The 24,900-nt window shown below is 41.4% G+C and overlaps 1 protein-coding gene across 3 annotated transcripts in view; it reads left to right on the top strand.

The window, feature by feature from the left end:
- LOC124156108 (nucleolar protein 4) overlaps positions 1-24,900 on the top strand; it is a 911,182-nt gene that overhangs the window by 463,914 nt on the left and 422,368 nt on the right. For all 3 annotated transcript variants that reach the window (XM_046530436.1, XM_046530437.1, XM_046530439.1), the window contains exon 2: positions 8,599-8,739. In XM_046530436.1, the coding sequence (XP_046386392.1) occupies positions 8,599-8,739 (141 nt within the window). The remainder of the gene's footprint in view (positions 1-8,598; positions 8,740-24,900) is intronic.

A 24,900-nucleotide genomic window follows, 5' to 3' on the forward strand; every position in this document is an offset into this window, starting at 1 on the left:
TTGACATTGCATGATACGAATGGCATCCTAAATCTTCTGGTACTTCGATGCCCTTTCTCTTTTTTTTTTTGTTCGCGCGTATCTTTTCATTCACTTCATACTCATGTATTCGCGGTGTCGGCCTTGGTGGCGTCGGGCTATCGTCCCCGTCTGCCGGCCAAAAGGTAGCGGTTTCGAGTCCCATATGAGTATATTTACCACCATCCAGGACATGAGTGCATGTGTTCGTCAAACTAGTAAATTGTAAGACAGGACTATTTATTCCTAAATTCGCATGAAATAGTGAAATTGTGGCGATATTTCGTATACTCCCATCACTACTTCGTTTTTCTCATTCTAACAAATAAGAAGAGCTTCTATCGTTCTGCCTCCAGCTGCAGCATAGTAATTTCGTCCCCATTTCCTCTGCTTTCCTTACTTCACTGTGAACCCTTCTTCAACTTCTTGCCATCTTTCTCACCCCTTTCGTGTTTCAACCCTCACCCTATAGCTCCACTGAATGACTCCTCCCCCCCAGTGCACAATGCTACTCGTGCACCCCCAGCCCTCGACAAGCACCCCGTGCCTCACGAGTTTATCCCCTGCATCCGCCTCCGCCCAGCCCCCCAATCCCCTCCACTGTCATTAGGGCAGGGTGTTCTTCAGGCCCTGCCTTCCTCCTTGCGTTTGCAGTTGGTGTGTGACTCAGCACTAGGGGATCCCTCCCACCCCCCTCCAATTTATTTAGTGACTGCTTCCCTTTTTCTGAGGACATGGTGGTGGTGTGCTAGACTATTACCCGTTGCGTCTTGAGGGCGAATCCGTTTGAAGTTCAGAACAATCTCAATATTTCGTTTCAATCCGTGTGCGGCGTCGCTTAGGTGAATTATTACATTCAATTTCAAAATACACCACATCGTTTAAGAAAGGGAGACGAGAGATATTGACTTGAAAAAATATTTGTGGAATCGAGATTTTGAACCGTATTTTTCACCTAGAATCCGTAAATTCTCTCAGAAATGAAGCTATAGTACCTTAAAGCATGAAAAGTATCTCAGTTGCTTAAAATCATATGCCCGTATTCTCCTCGAAAATTAGTGTTAGTATCTGTCTTAATTTTGTGAACTAGAAAGCCAGATGTTCCAAACAGTCATTGCCTCACGAATACAAAGGTAACATAGTCATCGATGGATGATGTTTCTAAGTAAACTGTATTCCATCAAATGATTTCCGAGCCGGAGTCATGTCGTGAAACGTGTAAAAAATTCTATGCGGTCACTTTGACGGCACTTAGCATGGGTGAATTTTCACCAGCATAACTTACTTTTTTTTCGTAATTTTGTGAAAAATATATTAGACTATAAGTGTCTAATTGCTGGCGTGAGCTTTCTTTTTCTTGATTTCTGCATTGTTTATCCCATCGCCGATACTCTGCCGTCTTTTTTGATTGATTTTATTGTGGGTCATCCGAAAAAAGTGTTAAGCACCCTGTTTATGAATTCATTTTTTCGCCAAATTGCTCGCGCCAAAAGTTTTTTTAATGATAATGGAAACACACTTGACGGCAAACTGAGAATTCGGAGTTCGACGTCCGGATGAGTTGTACATGGCCAGTTACATCCTATTCATTGACCAAACGTATAAACATGAAGCTCGACTTTCTATTGAAGTTTGAATAAAAATATAATTTTTTCATTCTTTATTAATTTTTTATATAATTTACGGAATTATGTTCATACATAATTGTATCCTGCAGCAACTTTGAATCTTTTTCACTATGAAGAACGGCACCAATGGTATAAACTTGCTAAAATCATTGAGAAAATATTTTTTGAATCTGCGTTAAGCCTGTCCGATGAGAAGATTCTCTATACTGTAAGGAATCATTCCGTTCTTCATTTAGTTGTAAAAAACTGCAAAAAATATAATAAAACTCACTAACTCTTCTTTTACTTTGTGGTATTCCATAATAAGTTTTCCTGGACATCAGACAATTACTTATACCACTTACTTTTTATCAGAGCACGACCCGGGTTTCAATGAATTATCATCATCTTGAGGCGAAAATTATTATTTATCTTCAGGCGCAAATAATTTGCGCCTGAAGATGATGATAATTCGCTTTAACCCGGGTCGCGCTATGATAAAAAATAAGTGGTATATATAATTGTCTGATATCCAGGAAAACTTAAAAATATAATAAATGTTCATGAAAAAGTTCTTTATCAATCGTGATTTATAAAGGCTCTCAAATCAATCTTTTATTATTTGTAATGAATTTGGAAGACAGAAAAAATTGTTCTTTCGTGGTCTTTTCTTATTCTAATTCTCAACGTCTTGTTGGTCCCATTCAGTACTTATGTTTTATCCTTATTCAACCTGCCTGATGTTGGCCCTTTTGTTTCCCAGGTCACTCTGAAAACTTATCCCCAACCACTATGGCAGGAAATTTCGCTCAGTATGCATTGGAGTGAGGTGGCTCTATGTACGTTGCCAATAGCCGGAGGGTGTCTCAATTGTGTGTACAACTTAATCCAAATCGCGGGTCAAAGTACACATTGCAAGGGTCCCGAAAATTCGTTTGTGCAGGGATTGTTGCGTGAGAGAGTCCGATCTTTGATGGGGGATGGTGATGGTGGGGGGCTGCATATTGCCCCCTACCGTTCGGATCCAGTCCGATTGAATTAAACACAAGACTTTGATTGGGATGCAGCCGGGAGATTTGAGAATGGGGAGAAAACGGCCGCGCTCTCTCGCTTATGAACGGACTGGGGACGAACCGTGGGATGGATTCACTTTTCGGTGGGCTCCTTCGATGAAATCCGCACGACAGCTCATTAATCCTCTTGCTTTACCAGCCTAATTATCCATTGCGGGAAATTAAGGCTTTGCTCGAAGAAGATTTTTTAACGCTTTTTTCGACTTTGGTTCACTCACGAACAGTCTCTGTGGTATGTTAAACCTATTATTTACATATTTTGTTGAATACGATCTCCTATTTTTTTCAATATTCTCACTTTTCTTCACCTATTTTGCTTACTTTAATATCAATTATTCTATTTTATGCATTAAAAAGTAACTAATGTAAACTTTATAAGGATACAAAATTCCTGCGTTGTATTTTTTTAAATTAATCATTATTTGTGAGTCTCATTAGGATTTATGAGATGAATCAGTGGTCGATTCTCTTTTTCCTTTCAACTTGTGTGCTCCAGACTTTTCAAAGATGGATGTATTTAGATGATTAAAGCACGCTGTCACGAGATCGGCCTGCAAGTTGAAAATTTAACTGCTTGAGGTAATTTCTCAGACATCGATATTTCACAGTAAATGTTATAAGATTTATTATTTTACGATTTTAAATCTAGTAAACATGTGTACAAAACATTACTTTTTTGCTAATTAATCCACGTTATCGTGTCTATGATAAAATGAAAAACGTATTTTCGTGAACACTGTGAGCAGCACGGCAAGGAGGACAACTCAGATACCGTGCAAAAACTGAATTTGCATGCTTGAATTAAGAACTGAAAAGTAAAACATAGGAATGGTCTTGAAAGTGTGGTAATAAGGGCAATAAATATTTCCATGTAGGGGTTAAATCCTCACCTCTTTATCGGAGGACTAAATTTTCGTGGTATACGCCCTCTACCAATGATATTGTGTACCTCTTACCCTCCTTAACACTCTTTATTCTTCCCATTCGTTGGGTAAATAGGAGAACCGTGTTCGATGTCCGGATAAGGTTTTTTCATTGCTGGTCTCATCACTTGCAGTGACTCAACGTGAATTTGTGATGCTGGTTTTCCGATGGAAAGCTAAATAAAAATATTACCGAGTCATTTGTTATAATTTTTTTTGCTAGAATGTGTGTAATTTAGCCCATTAATCGTTGTATCATGCAATGATTATGAATGTTACTTATACATTATGCGGAACGCAGTCTATGCTATAAACTTACTGAAATAAAGAAAATATTATTTTAACTATCGTTTTATTCGTCTGAAGGGAATATTGTGTATACTAATATAAATCATTCCATTCTTTATTCTCTAGTTGCAAAACATTATATAAAATACAATAATTTTTTATATTTCAGAAAAAAGTTCATAAACACTTGCGTTATATGAAGGGGTTCGAATCACTTGGTAATAAAATTTTCACCCTGGGGATAAATCCTCACCTCTTTATCGGAGGACTACAATTTCGTGGTATTTGCCCTCCGCCAATGACATTGTGTGCCTCTTACCCTCTCTAATACTCTTTATTCTCCCCATTAGAAATCGCCAGGAGTCAGCTCTTTAACTGCCAGTGATGTTCTATCCCTATTCGGTTTCGGAAACCCCTCAGGGGGGTACGTACCGTGGGGGGTTCATTCGCCCTACTTATCAGCGAGCCGGAATTACGGGCACCCATTCTTAATAGCCTCTCATTCCTTGTTCCAATTAGGTAGGGCATTGTGCTCAATTCCCCTGAAGATATATCTCCTGGAGTTACCCATCCAGTACCCCTTTGTGTGTCTAAATTATCGTATCAAATGAAGCGCAAATTTTTCCCCGATCGTATGTCCTCCATGAAGAGAAAATCAAGCACCATTATTTTTATTCAAATCAATGTGGTGAATATGAACTAAAAGAATTTATACTTTTCTTCTAAAAGATAGTAGTCATCAGACATGAAATCAAGCGAAGTACCAATATTTTTTTTTTACCAAGTCCGAATAATTTTACAAATTGATTGACAATTTGATAATTTTACAATTGGAAAACATTATGAAACGAGGTGTGGGCATGCGGAGGAGTGGGCATGACGGAGGAAAGAGGACACAAGGCGACGATTCGAATAAAAAAAGTCCGAATAATTTTACAAAGTAGACAATGTTAACTGCTACAGTAAATATGTTATCATTCGTGTTACGCATTAATGATCATTACAACCTTTGTTTGGGTGGTTGATTTTCCTGAATATTTTCGATAAAGAACCATTATCCGAGTCTATAGAAGACATTGGATAATCTCGAGTGAACTCTTCGGTGACCACTTTATAAAAATCCCGGAAGAGCGATGCGGTGCAGAGAAAAAATGGAAGTGTGAAGTAATACACGAATGTGACTCAGTCACTCTATACTCATCTTTACATATCAAGCTTTAAAGTTGTATAACTGAGTGGAAGAACTATTAGGCAATTTCTAACTGAAATGTTAAATTTAACCATTGTCCAGGTTAAACTCGACTGATGAAGCCCGCAGGAAAATATTTAGCGGAGAGCTGTGGTTACGATGATTCATTTCAATTACTATAAGTACAAACCGAACCCTGCTCATGAACTCCCAGGGATCCGCGGAAATAATTTCGCAAATTCGCTTCCGAGGGTGGGCTTTTTTTTAATTCTTCCCGCTTAATGCATCGCTGTGCTCTCTCACCTGTTAACGTTATGCACCGCATTATGCGAAGTTAGTATATAAATATATTGGACCGCGAACCTTGTCTCGCAAAAACCCAACTCATCCCCATATTATGGGTGGGGGCGCAGTGGCGAACAACCCCCTCCCACCGCCTCCGCACAAACCCCGCCCCCAACCCCTGCCCCCACGACCATCCGTCCGCATCGCGGCCCCCACACAACGCCGCCACGCTCCCCATTCATCACCCGCCTCCCCCTCTGCCTCCAACCAACCCCCGCCCCCACACCAATCACCTTCGTTATAAACTCACTCTTTCCTCCCCATCTTTTTTTATGCGTCCCTCACTCCATGCTATTCGCCGGACCTCCAATACTCTTTATAAATTTTTCCCCGCTCTCATACCACCCCCTGCCAACTATCCTTCCCCCCAAATCTAACCCCCTTCCCCCAACACCCACCCCCTAACCTTGCCCACCATTCCACTCGAGCTCCGGAACCAAATGATGTGGTTTATTTGAGTGTGTGCGGACGCGGAATCGCCGGGGAGTGGTCTGCTGGATTGGATACAGGGTGGGAGATTGAAGAGAATATATATATACGGCGTGGGAGGGTGAGTGGCTGGTCAGGGGAAAATGGGGAATGGGTGTGGGGCGAAGGCCATTATCTGCTCGTCGATGGGGAAGGGGTGAGCGTGCTTGCTGCGTGGATGTGGAGTATGGGGTATTTTCCGGGCCGTTTAGATTGCGCACATGTGTGTGGGTCGGTCGGGTTTTAACGATAAGGATTTTATACCTCTTCGGAGTGGTTCGGATCAGCGCCGTTGATGGGCATTGTAGCGGGCCGGAATCGCGGGCGGTGCAGGAAGGCGTAGAACTGTGCGGTGCGGGGGTGTTCTGTGGGTTGGAAGCGAGCCGCGCCGCCGAGAGGCTTTCTCCGGGCGCGGGACACGTTTCGCTTGTTTTATTCCTGCGCGTCCGAGTGTTTATTTATTTTTTTTATTTTTTTATTTCTCCGCCAAAATCCCCACTTCACGGGATTCCTCTTCTTCCTAAATTTGATTCGGTCGCACGTAAATGCCCCCTTAAATGCGAAACCGATTGAAAGCGAGGGAAAAATTTTTTTGCGTGAATTATTTCCCTTTGATCTTCGCTCCATGCGCGTGAAAATGGGTCATGCGACGTATCCTCTCGGAATGCGAGGGAAACGCACAGAATTACACCTTTTTGTGCGTTTGATGGTTATTATTTTTTCCGTTGGTGCGCGTGTTCTCTATTCAACCTTAACGTGGTGATTATTATGTGGAGGTGAGCGTATTTTCCGCCGTGGAAAATCCTTGAGGTGTATCCCGCGTTCGATTACTTTTAATATTTTGAGTCGTACAAACAATCTCTACTCTTTCGCGACTAAAGGCTCATACCGATGCACGCTGACTTTTCGTGCACCTCCCTCTTTGATGTAGGTCGGCATCACTGCGCATTTTTCTCTGCAGAAAAAAATTGAGCTACCCTGTTTCATGTCAAAGCATGATACTTCTTTCATCTTCTGTAAACCAAATAAATAACCCTTTTATGGCCAAAAAATAAACATTTTTAATTATTATGATCTTTCAAGGAGCAGAAAAAATATTCATCCGTAATCAGAGCCCTTTATGCAAATAGTAACGAGTAACAGAATGGAAAATATTAGGCATTCCTTTGATTTCCATTCAATAAGCTCAATTTTTCCATTTTCAAAGGAATTCCATTCTTGATAGTCTGTACTTTTGAATTTAATCCCGATGTATTTCAGAATAAAGACGGCAAACGTCTAATGATGCATGTATTTAATGATGCACTGATTTCTTAGAAGCGCTAAGCTGATAAAGTACGGTCTAGTATCGTAGTTACTACGTATGCTACACATTTGAATATGTGACATAAGATGACTAGTACGCTGGTATAAGCTCTCACATCATTGGGATGGTAATTAAAGATGGAATAGGTTATTACCTATTCTAATTTAAAGGCATACGTAAATTACAAGTGAATCGGTCGCCATATATGTATGTGGACGTATCCAATTACGAATATTTTAATGCAACCTATGACTAACCCGTTGGTTATTTACCCAGATATTTGCGAAAAATATCGAAGTAACTAACTTGCTTCGCTGGCTAAGTAAATAACTTCTTACAATCTGCAGAGGCTGTTAATTTTTAGACACATTACCAAATTCCTGGGTAAACTTTATGCGCACTACAACCAGAAATTACTCATATTCCTGTTTTCATATTATTAGATCCATTTATGTAGTTATGTGGTGTTAAATCAATGACATAAATCTTATGCTTCTGCCTGCCTAGGTTTAAGTACTTCTTAACTTGAAATCCCCTGTTAATCTGGCCGCATGACACTCGCAACGATTCCATTTCTTTCCTGTCCCTTCATAAGTAAAGTACTGCTATTTTAGACTTTGAGAGAGTCGCTATGATGTGCTGCTGCTAGCTTTAACATTGCTTTATATGATAATGCTTTGATCTTACTGTATGATCATTAAGTAGTAAATTGTATTAAATAAATAAAATATGTAACCCACAGTGGTAACGCACCGGTTAGAGCGCTTTTCTGCTGATCGAAAAGTGCTAAGTTTAAATTCCAGGTAAAGTCTTCCAACGCTCCAAAATAAAATCCTTGCTTGTGAGGACGGAAGGATGCTGACCCATCTACCTCGAATGTGTGATATTTACACCCCCGTGGCTGTAGCCGGTGTGAATTCTACCGTCACTTTACCAAAGCACCATTAGTTTGAGTTTTTGATGTAAGCTTTCGCGGCGTTTAGGTTCGCAGTAGGGTGGATTTCTGGGTTCCTTCCGCGTTGTAATTTTTGTAGCGACGCGTCGTTTCATCTACTGTGCTATAATCGTCCTCAAGCTAAGTTGAAATGGAGAGCTCTTATAGGGTGCCCGATATTTATACGATAGCGCCTGCTATGGTATATCTCAGTCTGGCGTTACCGTACAAATATCGGGCACCATAAAATCACCCTCCACTTCAGCCTGGCCTGAGAACGCCTGCTGCACATTACGTAAATCGTTGCCTTCAAAATGACAGCGCAGATGGAATCCGCAAATCTGCCCTTCTGCCATCAGATTAAGTCACTTCTATGAGCGAACCGCAGTGATATGCAAAGTTTTCAACCATTACCCTATCCTCAAACAGCTTTTTTCCGAATTGCAGGAGGGAGCCACCGGAGTTGAGAGGCAAGTGTTCAAAAGAGTGGCCGTCGTGGAGGACTTCTTCGACATCATCCGCGGTGTCCACGTGGACGTCGAAGGCCGAGCCGGAAAGCATGCCGGACAGAAGAGAACTTATCGTGCGGTGAGTACATGCATGTCTCTGCAAGCAAATAATTTGTGTGTGTGTTGGGCCCTAATTTTTCAGCAGCGTTTACATAGCAGCTGTTTGAACAACGTAAATGTCCTTTCCTCTCATATTGCAGTCGTGTACTCGTGTATAAATCAAAAGGGAGGTTAATTGGCTGGTGAATTTATCATTGGGTGCAAATCATGAGACCCATCGGAGGGCTTATGGCTTCATGTTGAAAATGTTAAAATTACTTGATCGTAAATTCAGTGACGTTGATTTTGTTGAATCGATAAGCGCTTGATGTATGAAATCAATCAACCAGTTTAAACCGAGTTGATGTTTTAATCGCAGGATGTGAAATATCATCTTTAAAAAATAGCTATGTTTTTTGCTAGTACATATTTTGTTTCGTTTTCATATGGAAAGCAGTTTGCCACATTGGAGCTGTAAATGTTGTAATCGTGTCACTCATCCGTCAATATTTTGGCAGGTTTGATTAAATGGCGTTTTAATTTCATTTTTTCGCATTCAATGTCCCTTATATTTTTTTGCAACTTTTCTTGTTATTTACCACTGTGATAATGAAAATGACTCAAATTAAAATATATCAACCAGAGGCCATCGGGTATTAAAAAGTATTTGCAGAGCTTTGTGCCGAAAGGAAGCAGTAAAGTGGGATATTTTGATTTTCCTATGGCGGTAAGAAGTTCTATCTGTATAGAGTAAAATATAGGATTAATAATTTTACAGCGTTTTTCGTCTCAATATACAGAAAACGTTTCGTTGTGAATACAAATCAAAACTTGGTCTGTTTCTTCCCAACCAAGTTTGCCAATAATTCATCTCACTAATCCAATCTTCAACGTCGATCTTCCCTCAGTAAATTCCCGTATTTACCTTCTGCCTCTTCATTTATTTTCTGAAAATTTCTTCTTTATGCTCAAGATTTTACCTTTGTGCATAGCAATAGAGAGACGTAGAGAATAGCAAGGCCGTGGCGAGCGGGGGCTTTACGATAGATAGTCCATGCCCAAGAGAAACATTTCCTAGATACCGTCTTTATTGCCTCCCCAACCAAATATCCACTCAGATGTATTCCCTCTAAGATTCCTTCGTAAGTGGCCGCTTTAGTGGGGTCTTACTCTAATTCCTAATAGTTTGGCCGGCCGCCTTAATTTAGTTTATTGGCTTCAACCATTGTAGGAGTTGATTACAGAAACATTTATTTATTTTTCAGTCTTCCACGCCAATACTTCTTGACCTGTCCTGGATACTTTTCTTTTGGTTTTCTTTTAGGAATTTTTCATTAAATTTGTCTTCCAATATGTTTCCCAAGTAACTGCTCTTTAATCACGTGGCTAAGCCACCTTGTTCTTCTTTGGCTTATGGTGATCCATAGTGTCCTTTATTCCCAATTCTTCTATATACCTCTTCATTTCTCAGCCTTTCCATCCATTTTATCCTCAGCAACCTCCTACTGGACTAGGTCTCAAAGGTCTGTATTCTTTTTTGCATGTTTTTGGCACGTGGGCGGCACCATATGGGTACACATGGAACGGGCAAGGAAGGATGGGAGAGAAGGAGCTAACGAGGGATAAGTAGGAAGAGAAAGAGGGGTGGGCTGTCGGAGAGGGAAGGGGAAAGAGAACGATAAGAGGGGAAGGGTGAGCGGAGTCTGCGCAATGGGTGCCGTTCGCCCGCTGCACCTGTTGCTTGGGAGGTGGCGCGAGGCGGCGTAGCCTAGTGGCCCCGCTGCGCTCTCCGGTGGGGGCGCAAGGGAGTTGACGGCTGCGGGGGCGGTATTATAGCGCAGGGGCGGGAGTGGGGTACTGATGGGATGGGTGGTGGATGGTCGACGGGTCGAGTGAAAGGGATTTAAGGTGAGGTGCTTTTTTTTTAATTCCCCATTTTATTCCTCACTCTGGTAACAATTTCCAACGTTAATTACGAGACGGATCGAGTGGGTATACATTAGGGGTGATTGGTAGGGTGTGGGGGTAGTTAATGTGATGAGAACAATCTCATCATCATCCCTCCTACCACATCCCTCCGTTTTATATATTTTTAAACTTTGGAAGGACCCCTCGGTCCGTCTTAATCGGAGATCGGATAGGTGTAGTGCCTAGAGTGTTTCTTGTCTTCCCACCCGTGGAAGCGGGTACTAGTCCTGGCAATACTAATGAGGGTCAGGGGAGCCCTTCAGGTATACAGTGGATACGAAACCCTAGGACGGGCTCGCCGGTTACTCTTCTGGAGACCCTGCACCTCATCTCTCCTCTATCATCTCTGCACCTCAGAAGGGGGAGGACTGGAAGGAAAAAAGGAAGGAGGCGCCGCCGCGATAGGAGCCCGACGACGCCTCCTGGGAGTGGATAGGGAAGGAAGGGAAGGGACGAGGAATCCCGCACCGTCACAGAGGCGGGCGGGCCCTACCATCAGCGAAACCTGGCAACAGCCATTTCTATTCTAACAATTTTGGAGGATCATCCTATGAGGAAGTATAATCCAACGATCAAATCGTTAGATCCCTTCGAGTATACAACGCAACGGGGCCGGGACCCAGTAATTCAACTGATACGCCCGATCACCCAGGGAGGGGAGGACAGGAAGGAAAAAGGAAAGAGGCGCCGCCGCGATAGGAGCCCGACGACGCCTCTGGGGTAGGGGAAGGGTTGGAAGGGATGGGACGGGGAAAAACGCCTTAACGCTATAGAAGCGAAACGGACCAAATGAATGGCGAAACCAGGCAAAGCCATTACTGTGCCAGCGACTTTAGAGGATTATCCTATCAGGAAGGATAATCCAACGATAAAATCGCTAGATACTAGTCCTGGCAGTGGTGCTTAGTACATACCCATAAACGAGGTTTAAAAAGAGAAATTGAGGGTATTTTATTGGGTAAAACTCGCTGCATATGACTTGCGAAATATATTTTGGTAGCCCCCCACCTTCTTTGATACGATGAGTATCTGCCTCGATCCAAATTTTCAGGACCCGGGTGGGCACTAATCATGTGGGAAGAAGTAATAATGTGCGTGATCGATTCCTGGAGGTAATTTTAAAAGTCTAGGAGGAAGATAGCAGTATTCTCTGGTGAATAGTAGAACATTCTTTATAATTAATTGCTCAGTCATTGGTCTTTCTGAAAAAAGATTCTGATTTTGAAGTCGTAATCGTTCATAAGTGTGCGATTGTTCGGCATGTATTAAACACAAAGAAGCAAATGACCTAATCTGCGAAGATTGTATCTTTTTATTTATATTTTACTGGCGTTTAGTAACTTTTTTGTTTCAAATATTAGCATAGTAGCTTACTTCAGTGGATAGAAAATTTTGAGACCAAAAGTGAAGTTTCGACTGAAAAAAGCAGCATGATTTTTACAAGGAAAAGATTTTTAAAAAACAGGAACGTAATATGAGAACAGTGATGGAACTTTTGGTAATATAAAATAACTAATGATAAATAACGATTGAATCCTTAGTAGTAAAACACACGCAATCAGTGAATGAAAAATTACATCCCTCGGGACCTCCTCACACTCACATCGAGTGGAGGAGCTAATAAGTACGATGGTTCATTAAAATGACCGTATTATGGTCATTTTAATAAGTTCCGTTCACCCAATATGAACCTATAATTGCCACGATAGGTAAATATCTAGGAAGAAGTAAGTAAATAGTTACTAGTAAATTTCCGCAAATACTTTAATTTGATTTGTATCATCTTCACTTGATAACAAAATAATATATTGAATGTTATATTCACAATATATCACCTAATATGTTAGAATTCTTCAAGATCAAGTCTGGAAGAGCTAAATTTCTACCTGTACTCTAGGAAGGAGGTTAAAAACAAGAATTTGAGGGGGGTCGGCCGTTGGAAAGCTGGGAGATAATGGTTAGAAGGTGGGTCCAATCCGTCGAGGTTGACGGCACGCAAAAGGTAATTGACTGAGGATGCTAAACAACGCGCGGAGATGATGATGGGAGAGCCTCCTTTCCTATCCATCGTTGAAGGGCTTCTGACGAGATCACCGAGCGGTCCATTGTTAGTGGTAACAGCCGTTTCTCAGGCGACGACCAGGGTGCCATTTTCTTGTGCCGACCTTGTTAAGTTCACTTCGCAAGAGGGATTTCAGGCCGCCGAGGAACCTTTTCAAATCTAGAGCATAATTAAAGGAAATAAAAGCCTTTGGTTTCAGGACACGAGGGCGTGTAAAGGGTTGAGGTATGGCCGCAAGGAGAGTGGAGACCTCGTATGGAATCTGGTCGAGCCCTTCCTTGTATTTTCTCGAGGACAGTACATTTCACCGTCCATTGAGTGTTCGAGGACCAAATCGGCGCGACTCAAAACTGGCCACCGAATCGTGTTGTCATTCAATAGATGCTGCACGTCAGTCAAGGTGGAGTAAGTTTCATCATCACCTTCATCATCAAACACCCTATCCTCCAAAAACTCCTCATTACTGTGGAAATGAATGACTTTTTACACTTCTTCCCTTTTTTATCTTTCAATCGATTTCAGCGTTTCCATTTTATTTTCTAAATACTGTTTAATATGACGTGAGACCGTTGAAATTGATTAAAAAGGTCAATAAAAGTTTAGAGGAGTTCAAAATCATTAATTGCTGTCTTTATTGTTACTTAACTCCCGATTATATCGCCTATTTACTTCACCAGACTCCATCAGTTTCATTTCTTTTCCTTTGGTATGCAAGATTTTGTGTTTAGATATTGGTGCTGTTTATATCGCATATAATGATCACCTGTACCAGCCTAAAACGATTTTATACGTAGAATATATTATTTAGGTGCATTATCTGCCACACCGATAAAGCGTTGAAATCATAAGACTTCATAGGAAGAGGTTGCCAATAAGTATTGAAATTCAGTCTGTCGTACGGATCGCAATTAATGAGTGTTCGTTTTTTAACGGTAATATTTTTTATTAAACTTAAATTGGGTGATTAAAATAGTTGCATAATGTTAATTGCACCTAAATTTATGTAGTTGATATGGTAGGTTATAAGTCAACTAGTCATATTCTACGTCCCGAGGCTGTAATAAATATGGCTTGTTGAAACCAGGGTCAGTAATCCTTATCCTCGACCGTGTCGTTGTAACGGGTGAGTTATAACCATTATTTATCTATTGCTGTGATATTTCTTGTCCTCAAATAATATTTTCTTAAGGTTATCTAAACAAGCTGTTATAAAATCCTATTTTTAGATTTCTTGGGATATTTATTACTTGTATGCATGATTGCATTCGTATATTTAGTTTAGTATTTCCCAACAGGACATTATCGTTCCTGGAAAAATATTTACCGTTGTAACAATGAGAAATACTGTGGAAAACTTTAGGTGTAACATTTAGCGTTTTCCATGCTTTTTATGGCATGCACAATTGTACACTTTATTCGCAATTCTCCTTTGCAAAAACAATTTAGCGAAAGGGTAATTATGATATTGAACCAGTGCGAAATATATTCTTTGTGTGGAGGCAGATCGAATACAAGTGTCAAAAATTAACTTTTATATTTTTAGATAAGGACAACAGATGGAATCCAATAGAATAACATGCTCCTCCGAGTAATTGGCCTGAAAGGCTCACCGCTTCGCCGCGTAAGAGTTCTCGGTCACGTTTCAACTGTCAGGCTCAATGGAAGAGGCCTGTCAGCCCAATTCCTTACCCACCCTGTTGCTCTTGATACTTTTCCGTCTCGGTTCCTTATTTATTGATGCAATTATCCGATTACGCCCGCGACTGCACTTCTTTTTTGAAGCCTCCCCTGCCGCCAAATTAAGCGAACTGCAAGAGATAGAGCTTGGCGACCGGTTTTGGTCTGCAGGCTTTCCCAAACGACGGCGGTTGTGTCCTTCTATATTCCACTCAGGAGAAGGAGAACAAACCGTTCACCCATTTCCACACATACGCGAAGTTTAAGGATTGGTATTCGCGACGTTTCGTGTAGCGCTGTTGGTAGCTGGAAAATGGGAAATATTTGTAACTTTTTTATATTTCAAAATAATATATCTTCTAATTGTATATCATCTACTTATGGTCATGAAAATTCTCTATCAATTTTATTATGCCTCGGCATTGCATGGATTTGGAAAAGACGCTTTTTTTCTCATTCCCAGATTACATAGTCTAGGTAATATGTTACTTGCTGCAAGAATATAATGATCAATTGGACAAAAAATTAAAATCATGCACAAAAAAACGTGGATCAGGACAAGAATAAAAAACAAGTCTGGTCGCCGAAATACTTTTGAGTTTCATCGCGCGATTGTTAAGTGAACGCAATTACTCGGCGGAAAGCACAATCCTGCAAAAAAATATGGCAGTGATCTTTAACTGTTTTGGAATGAAAACGTTATGCAAAATGCAATAACAGAAAATAAATTGTTAGTATAGAATATCTAAACGCTTATTTAGAGTTTTTTTCGCCAACGCTCCGGAAATATCAGGAGAAAAACTCGAAACATCAGTTATGAATTTCAAATGTGCAGTTTTCTATTCATAATATGTTGTCCTCCATTTATACCAGGCGATCAAGCACAAATATTTGTTGCTATTAGGTGATACTTGATTTTTGGGCTCGAAATAATGTGAAAACACGTTTTAAATGGTGAAATTCCAAATTTTTTCTCTAGCGTCAACTTAAAAATAAATGAGGTATCGTACTAACCGTAAAAATTCTTCCATGCCTTATTATAGACCGAAAAATATGAATGCATTGTAATTTAATCGGAAATTGCGATGGTCAACAACAGCGACGCTTTTGGCCTAGGTAGTGGGACCCCTTAAGGGTTAATTTTTCCTGAGTGGGCCACATCCTCACCATTTCCCCTTTCTCTTCCTTACTCTCTCTCACTCTCTTAAAGACTTTTTTTGACAACCATCTCGCCTTCCCTGCGTTTAACTATGGGACTCTCTCGCGGGGAGAAACGAAACGGGTTCAAGCTGATTACTCCCGTCTCGAACAATGGCTCGCTAATACCCGGAGCAGATGTTGCCATTCAAGGAGTTGTTGCACTAAACTCCACCCCCTCTCCACCCTTTCTCGCTCTCTCTCTCGCATCAATGGCCCTTTCACCTCCTCCTCTCTTTTGAAAAACCATTAACATTCCGCCATTGTAAGCGCGCCCTCCCAACCCCCATCCCCGCGTATCTTTTCCCCCAGAAGACGTATGAAATGCATACTGTGCGCCACTGCGCCTGGCTGCGAAACGGGAGCGAACAAAAGACGCACTGTTCCCGAGTCTCTCACTCGACGTTGCTGGGTGAGGGGTGGTTTTAATAACCTCTTAAGGGTGTTCGCTACCTCGTCGGGAAGCTTTTCTGCGGATCGTTGCAATAATAAAACTTTTTATAGCCTAATATTCAGGACTGTGGTACCATAGTGGGTAGAGAGTTGGGAAACCGACTGTAGAGTCACGGGCTCAAAACCCGGGAGAAGCGAATGAAATGTTAAAAGTGTTCACTTTGTGGAATTTCATCTATTATGCCAGTAACTTTACAATCCACAATGGTAAAAAAAACTTGCACAGTCCGTATTTCAGTGCTGGAGCATCAATAAATTTGAAATATAGCACCTGATGATGATTCTCCTGCATTGAACTCCGTTTTTTACTAATTATAATTATAAAATTTTGTACAAATTTATAACCGGGAGAAGCTTCAGGCACTTAAAAATGAAAAACCTTGAAGCACGAGGTGACCAAGCGGTGGGGATTAATCTTAGCTTGAAGGAGTGAATTCCACATGCCACATGCTTACTCTGGGATGGCTCTACCCGTAATTAAACAAAACCAACTGTAGGTTTGGATTTGATTGAATTAGCCTAACTCTGGCGCTATCAAACTTGAATTTTACGTATTTTAAATTTTGATATATAATTCTGAGAAAATCTCAAATCATTCCTCGGTGAAAACTCACTCGCTGAAGGCTTATGCAATTCGTATTGTGTGCGCCGCTGGGACTATCCCGTCTGCGGAACGGAGACGAACAAAAGAGACAAAGTTCGCGTGGCTCTCACTCGGCGTTGCTGGTCGAAGGACCTCTTAAGAGCCTTGCCCGCATGGGAGTCGTCGACCTTCCCACACCACGGACACCACCCCCATCCCCTTGACTCTCCATCCGTTTAAACCACCCGCCCTATCCCACTTGCCTTCACCCCATCACCCGCCAGATTCAACCACCGCCCGAAAGGCACAAAAGCCGATATCCCTCCCACTCTCCCCAATCGGACGCGAGCGCTTTCTTAATCGCAATATATGGCTTGCGGAGGGGTCGGGCACCCATCCACCATTACGACGTGGGGAGAAAGGGGGGGGGTGGAGGACTGGGTAAGAATGCCCGCTTCGAAACTCGAAAGCAGTCCTCAGCCGGGTCGGTGCTGTTGTGTACGGGAGGGAGTGGTTCGTGGTTGGGTCACAGCACGTTGCTATCGGCGGAGAAGGGATGAAGAAGAACGTGCAATAGGCAGCTCATTCGCCTTAGCTCTTGTGAAATACAAAACATGTTAGCGATCATTTCGTATAAATATAGCTTACATAAAATTAAGCCCGTTACTTGAGTTGTAATTGTTGCCATTTTGTAATATGTTTGTGTCACCAACAAGTGACTAAACTGTACCTAAATTTTATACAGTTTTGTAACGCCTTAAATGTAATTTCGAATCAATCATAATGTTATACCCTTATTAATCAGCCTCAAAAATACATGCATGGCAGTAGAAGAAATTATTTACAGTAACTTATTTTCTTTATGTATCTAATATATTCATGCAGCATGCATTATGTTTTATAAACCAATAGAAATCTAGAAAAAAATCTCGTGTAAAATTTGTATATAAATTTCAGTCCCTAACGTTAAGTTCACATTAATTGATGCTCTACTATGACAACTCATCCTCATTAATTAACCTTACGGAACCCCGGCAAGGGCAATCCTAGATTGAAGAACATAGGTAAGTATTGATTTTCAAACCTCCCAAGTAATTATCTCTAACCATTTTTTTGTTTCTGAAGCGCTTACTCTACCTTCTTGGCATCCCATGCCATAATTTTCCTCTCTCGCCTCCTTCCCCCATGTCGATGAAACCACGAACCAACACTCTCTTTCCATCAAACTTGCTCAACCCACTCCTCTCCTCCCCACCATTAGTGCTATTTCATCCCGCCTCGATCGCCTCCCCTTCTAAGCCCCCAACCCTATCCTCGCTCCAACCCCACGCCACTCCACCCCGACTCCTTCGAGGCAAGAGTCATTCTATGCGGGTACTTCTGCGCCGATGAAAATTTGTGGAGCTATTCCGCGGCGAGGGCCGTTAAAGCATCCCATTCCTCCCCTTCTACCCCTGCACAGATCTCCCTTCTCCTCTTACTTTGCTTTCCTCTCAATTGCATCCGTCTCTTCCTCCTCTTTCTTCCACTCCCCTCGTATCTCGTATCCCCTCGGCACTTCAAAATTACAGCGGCACGTCGAAATGATATCGACTTGTCAAAATGATTTCGGCTCATTGATACGGTATTGGCCAACCCTGAACCTGTTTAAAGCTTATTCTCAGCGAGTGTCGTAGTTTCAATCAAGGTGTTTTTCAATTATATTTTAAATCTTAATTTCAGCACCTCACGGTGAAATTGTAGTGAAATAATTTCTTACGTAGTATGGATACTGATTGTACAATAGTAAATACCAAAAATTAATACTACTGTGAGATTATTTATTAACTGAATTGTATACCGTTGTGTCCATTGTGGTTTGAGAATATGATAAAGATTACATGGTTTCTAGCTTTCTACACAATTCGTTTTCACATAAGCAAGAGGAACTACTTTATTGCATAGGCACTTGAAGCATAGGAGTGCATGTTAAATTCTTATTAATAACTATAAAATAAAACTACGTTTTCACAGGTTCTCATTTAATTGTTTATTTTTCTACAGTATTTTAATCAATAGATTTATATTTACAGATTATTGCAGAGTTTATGTGCGTATGTGGGTTACAAATTCGGATTTCCAAGTATTTTTTAAATAAATTGCTGAATTAATTGTACAAGTTAATTTATTATTTTTATTTTACTTTGTCGTAAATTACTTTATCACGAATGTGCATTTGGCTGATGGTTTTGAAAAAAATAAATGCATTATTTTTTCCGCGTTTCGGAACCCCTCTCGTTTTGGCTCCCGAAGTGTTTTGCCGTGTCATCTGGGTCTCGAACTGGCCCCAGTCATTCCACCCCTTCTCCCAAATTCTCACTTCCTCCCACCGCATCCTCAGTCTCCCCCTTCCGCCCACCCTCAGCCTCCGCGCTGCACGCCGTCAGCGTATCTTACACATTTCGCTCAGACCACAACTCTCCGGGCCGACACCGGCGAAGGGGACGCGGGCGGACTTCGTTCCTCCCCTCCCCCGCTATAAGGGAAACATTCCGCGCGTATTCGAGGTTGCCGTAGGAGCGGGTAGAGGCGTTTGGGGTGGGGGAGGAAGGGTGGAGAATTACGCGCTTGGTCGGAGGGGGATGGTGTCGGGAGGAAGGGAGACTCTAGGACGCGGAGGCGAAATAAATCAAGGTTTAAGGACGCCACACACTTGAGTGCTATGCTAAGCGAGAGAGAACTACTCTCGCGGAGGACGTCCGCTATGCGGGTTCGCATAAAATTATGATGGGACTGGTGTAGCCAGAAAATGACTCTCCGGAGAAGGCCTAATTGAAATAGTTCTTGTACCATTATTACTGCTCCGCAAACGGTGGTCATTTCGTTAAACTGTGATGTAGGTTAAAATATTCTTCTAGCCATAGCGTCACTATTCATTTACTTTAACAATTATTTTATTGTTATTTAAGGTGTGAAACAGCTACCTGTTTGTCTCCTACTCCAAAAATCAACACTCCCCAACATACATCAAACCCTCTTCTATTCTGCTTAATCCTATCCATCCACATTCCTCCCCACAACCTTTACACACCGGAAGACAACGGTTATTCCTCTGCTACTTCGCCAGAAGGGTCCATCGGTGGCCCAAAATTAGCGATGTAAGTTTTAGTGGTTTTTTTGCGCGCTGTATCCTGCTCTTTCTGTTACATTTATTGATGGATGGCTTCAATCAATAATTTAACTGAATACATTAAATCGTGCATCTTGCATATTCACATGCAGGTACTCAAAAAATACAAGCATAAAGCATGCTTATAAGTGATTAGGTTCGCACGAATTTCGCATGCCGAAGGACTAGTCCTCTTGCATAGCGTAGCTTTCGGCATGTGGTTGGTCCTAGTGGACGCGGTAGAGCCCGCGAGGAGAAGGATGACACAGGAAGGGGAATGGAGGTTCGGGGAAGCAAAATAAATCAAGGATGAACGTGGCTGCGGGAGTGGAAGGTACGTATATCGGAGTGCGGGAAGGGCGGGCGGTGTGGCGGCGGCGGGACATGGTGGGCATGGGAGGGAGTATTGACGTCCGTAATGGAGGGAAGATGGATAGGCGGGAGACTTTGCAGCGAGAGGTGAGGGAGGAGGGACGGGTGGGTATCGGCGGGTGAGGCGACGCAAGAGGGAAGGATGGATGGGCACCGAGGGGATATTCCAATCTCCTCATTTTTCTCGTCCCGTGCCGATGCTCGAAGGGGGTTGGGTTGAGGGGGAGAAGAGCGTCTAAGGCAAAACGCCGCGGAGAGGGGAAGGTGATTAAGGCGAAAATGGAAGTATTCGTCATTTTCAAGAAAATTTCGAAATATTATCTACCTACTGTACTTCATCGACTGACGTTAAATAAATAATTGTTTCCATCCATTAAATCCTAGAAATTCATCACTGGCCAGTAATCCTAAGACTGGTATGACGCAGCTCTCCACTCTTTCTTTCGCAATATTTTCGCTCTCAGTAATTTCTTCTCTTTCATATCCTTTATTGCCCGTTCTTCATGTATAATCAGGGACGCCGACTTACAAAATATATTGGGGGGCCCAAACCGGGATCTTGCCCCGGGAAATTTTATAAGTTGTGAGTTTTAAATTTTTTAAGCATTTTAGAAGAGTCATATGATCAATATTAGAACCCTGATAACTTGAATCTCGATATCTGGACACTACGGGGAAAATCAACAAGCCTGACACATTTTTTTCTCACACCTATTGCGAATTTTTGAGGGGGCTCAGGCCCCCTCAGGCCCCATGGAGTCGGCGCCACTGTGTATAATCCGAGGACTTCTTCCTCTTCCGTTTATGCCATCCACTTATTACTTTTTATTTATCCTTTCATCATTTGGAACTAGAATTTAACAGTCCACATTTTCATGCTGGGTGTCAAAGTTTGGAATCTTTGTCCATTACTAACTACCATACATTTCGTTCTGACGAAAACACGGTATATTGATGTTAGTTATGCCATTGTTTCGAAAAAATTTAACCCACGCAATTCAGCGAGCTACTTTTTGAGTTATCAGAAAAAAATCCTGCAATTAAAGTCAAATGTTATGGAAACGGCGCTGAGGTCGGCTCAAATGGCTGGAAAAAGTGATTACTAAAATAAAAATAAAATAATTTCTAAAAATCTCTGCAATGTATTACACTTCAAATCAAACTCAATTCTTTTTTTTTATTATTTTATGCTAGACCATAGTTACAAATAGCATAATAATCAATGGACACAAAGTAAGCTTTAATTTTTTCCCATTGGCCGTTTGCTCCTGTGCCCACCAGAACAAACTTAACCTCACGTAGTGGGCGATACCCGCCGCCGTAGATGCTAATCCATATCTGATCATCCACGTCGCGACCGTGATTTTTAATTCCATCGTGCTGAAAACGGCATGCATGAGTGAGGTGATTGCTTATATCTCGCACGTCAACTCGCTTTTATCCCATCCGCGGTTCTCTTCGCCGATATCCGTCCACAGGTGAAGTACTGCATACGTTTGCGCAAAGATACGCTCGGCGTGGTTGCACGCTAAACTGTAGCATTCACCCCTGCTCAGAATACCTTGGTATACTCTTTTATGACTTCCATCCCGCGTCGGTTATGAGCTCGTCGTCGCTGGGCCGGGGCTAGGGGAAAAGAGGGACGGGCTAGGTCGTTTTATCGCCTCGTAATGTATATCCGCGCGCTCTCGTATTCGGATAATCCCCATCATGGATCGGGTCTCCCCCCTCCCCAACCCCAATTGGAAGGGGTGGGGGGCGAGGTCACGTGACTCTGGCTGGTCGAAGGGGTTTATCTCCTCTCGTGCCTTCGGAAATGAGCCACACAAGAGCCTGATAATGCGACGGAGAGCCGAGGCGTAATTTTCAAACTCGAAACGCTTAAACTCGGACCAATTTTGGGTTCCGTTGGGCTTTATCATTCGTTCGGAATGCTTAAAAATTATGTATATATCGTTCGCTAAGTTTGTGCGCCTGAAAAAAATGAGTACATCTACATCTACATAATACCCTGCAAGCCGCCTAAAAGGCGTGTGGCAGGGGGTGTTAGGACACCAGCCGTTTACAGCTATAAAAAAAAAAGTGCTCTAACGAGGTTGGGACAAGCGTTTATTAAAGTCCTTTATTGTTCGGGAGAAAAACGAATTCCCATATCTATCCGTTCGGAAAAAAATCTCTCTTAATTTATCGCTTCTGTCGGACCTGGAAATATAGTGTGGCTCTAAGATTATGTTCTCTGTGTCGCTCTTAAAGATATCCATTCTTAATTGTTCAAGCAATCTAAGCCTAGCGCGCATGAAATTTCCCTCGCAAAAATGAGTAAATCTCCTTCCCAGTCCGGCAAAGGTTTGTGTACGCATTTGCGGTAATACAATACTAAGACTGGTATACTGTATCGCTCTATTTCTCCCTTTCTCCAGCTATTACTTTAAATCCCTGACGTTATTCTTAGGGGCGGATTCAACATCAATTCTGGGGGGCATGACCTGGGCTTGGGTAATATGGACTACTCTTCAGTAGGGACGATCGCCCCTCGTGAAAAATTATTTGGGAGTTCTACGCTTTACGATAAATGCAACTCAAAGTTTTCTCACGTTTAGGAAGGAGATAAACCCCTGTACTCCTTCAGAAGGATACAAAAACTATTAAACTAATAAATGTTAAAAATGTTTGATCAAATTTGGGGAGGGGCCATAAACCTAGTGACCCCCCTCCTACCTTACTGAATCCGCCACTGACCTTATTCTTCCTATTATAATTCTTGATATACCCCAAGTACTTATCTATTAGCCTTAATCGTGGGAATTTTCCTTTCATTGCTGTCATCATTGCATTTTTCATGTAATCACTGTGTGACAAATTCATAATGCTTAAAAATAATGTATATCGTTCGGTAAGTTCGTGTGCCTGAAAAAAGCATCCCTCCCAGTCTAGCATAGGTTCACTCATTCGCAGTAATACTATCCTAAGATAGGTATACCTAATCCCTCCATTTCCTCCTTTCCCAAGGTAGTTACGTTTCACCCCTGTTATTATTCTTCCTAGTACACTTCTTAGCTACCTCAAGTACTCTTAGCCTTCCTGGTTGGAATATTTCTCTTTTATTTTTTTCCACCATGGTAAATTTCATTTAATTAGAAGCTTATGGCAAAGCTTATACAATTGATGTTTCTCTGGCGTATAGTGCTTCAAAATTCCCTCGCCTTTCCTTTTCTTCCGTGAGCCTCATTTCTCTCCATAACCATCCTTTTTATCTTCAGCACCCACTATCAGCACCCGATCCCCAAGGCTTCCAATATATTTTCTGATCAACTTTCCAAGCCGATACAGCAGAGATAATTAGCGTCAAATTTACTGAATCGATCTTAAGAATTAAGAAAATTAAGGCCATTTTTGCTCATTTTTAAACGTTTAAATAAGTTCATTTTAATTATAATTGATGTGTGTCAGTTACATGAAGGTGATGTAATGAGGAATCTAAAGATGTTTTACTCAAGTATAAGTTTTCCAGGAAGAGCGATAACATATTCAGTAAAATTTAAAAGTCAATTAAAATTTAATAAGTAACTTAGGACTTTCAAAAGTTGAATAAGACATTTCAATATTTCCTCAGAATACATTCTCTCACGACGTGTTTCGTTGTTAGAATAGCATTTCTAGTGCAGCGGAAATTCAAGTTATACAGAAATATTGTCATTCCTTATTTAAATAATATTTATAACTTTCAGCACATCGTACAGGAAATTAATCTTACTTTTCGGTTTAATTTCTCCACTGACCTCGAAGCCATATTTGTATCTCGTGCGCCAAGAAAACTTGTAAGCTCTACTTCTACATTAAATTAACCTTTCACTTGTTTACGTAGCGCACACACACCTTTGTCTCATTTCTGACATTTAAGCCACAGCGCTGCAGGACCGGATTCGTGGGATATTACCCCAAGAATTGCTCAGTTAATTAGTTTCTCTCAATGTCGCACCGTTCAAGGCATATTCCTAAGCAGGCGCTGTGTTATGAGGCGATTTAATCATAACTGGGTAGCAGAGAGAAGTTAATCGGTCGGAAAATTCACTTCCCCAAGGGTAGTATGAGCCGAGTCAAAACTTGTTAATTAAACCATTCAGTTGCCGGAGCGCGTGGATAGCGGCTATCTGCCCCGTAGTGAAACTGTTGTTGTGAGCGCTGAATTGCGGAGAAAGGGATGAAGTCTTAAGAGCCTAAGAATCGGGATTCTAGAGAAGTAGATATCATGATCAAGAAACAAATTGATTTGTTCTTATAATGGCATGAGATTTACTTTAATCTTCCAGACACGCAAGTGCTGAAAAATAGAAGGATTATTTCGATGTGCATTCTTTGCTTTCCGATGTATATGCTTTGCTTTTTGCACTTCATATTATTTATGGTTAATTATTATTGAAGTCTGCAGTATTACATATTGATTGCGTTAAGTTTTATTTTGTCCTGATTTCTAAAATTGTACTTGTGTTAGTTACGTTAATTCCTTTCATTAGCCTTTCATTATATCTAAGCTGATGCTTTGGGGCTCTCTTACAAGTTTATATTCTTTCCTGAGATATTTCATAAATTTCAGCAGTTTTTAAGTCACCGAGAATTTATTTTACAATTTCCTAATTGGTACTATTGTATCACTTATGCCAAACTTGAATTTAAGTTAACAGCTGCCATGAAAAAGGGAAACTATTTCTTGCGATCAAGTTTTAAAATTCAAGGTTTTCTC

This window comes from Ischnura elegans, chromosome 3 (assembly GCF_921293095.1).
Source record: "Ischnura elegans chromosome 3, ioIscEleg1.1, whole genome shotgun sequence".
In the NCBI taxonomy this organism is placed as follows: Eukaryota; Metazoa; Arthropoda; class Insecta; order Odonata; family Coenagrionidae; genus Ischnura; species Ischnura elegans.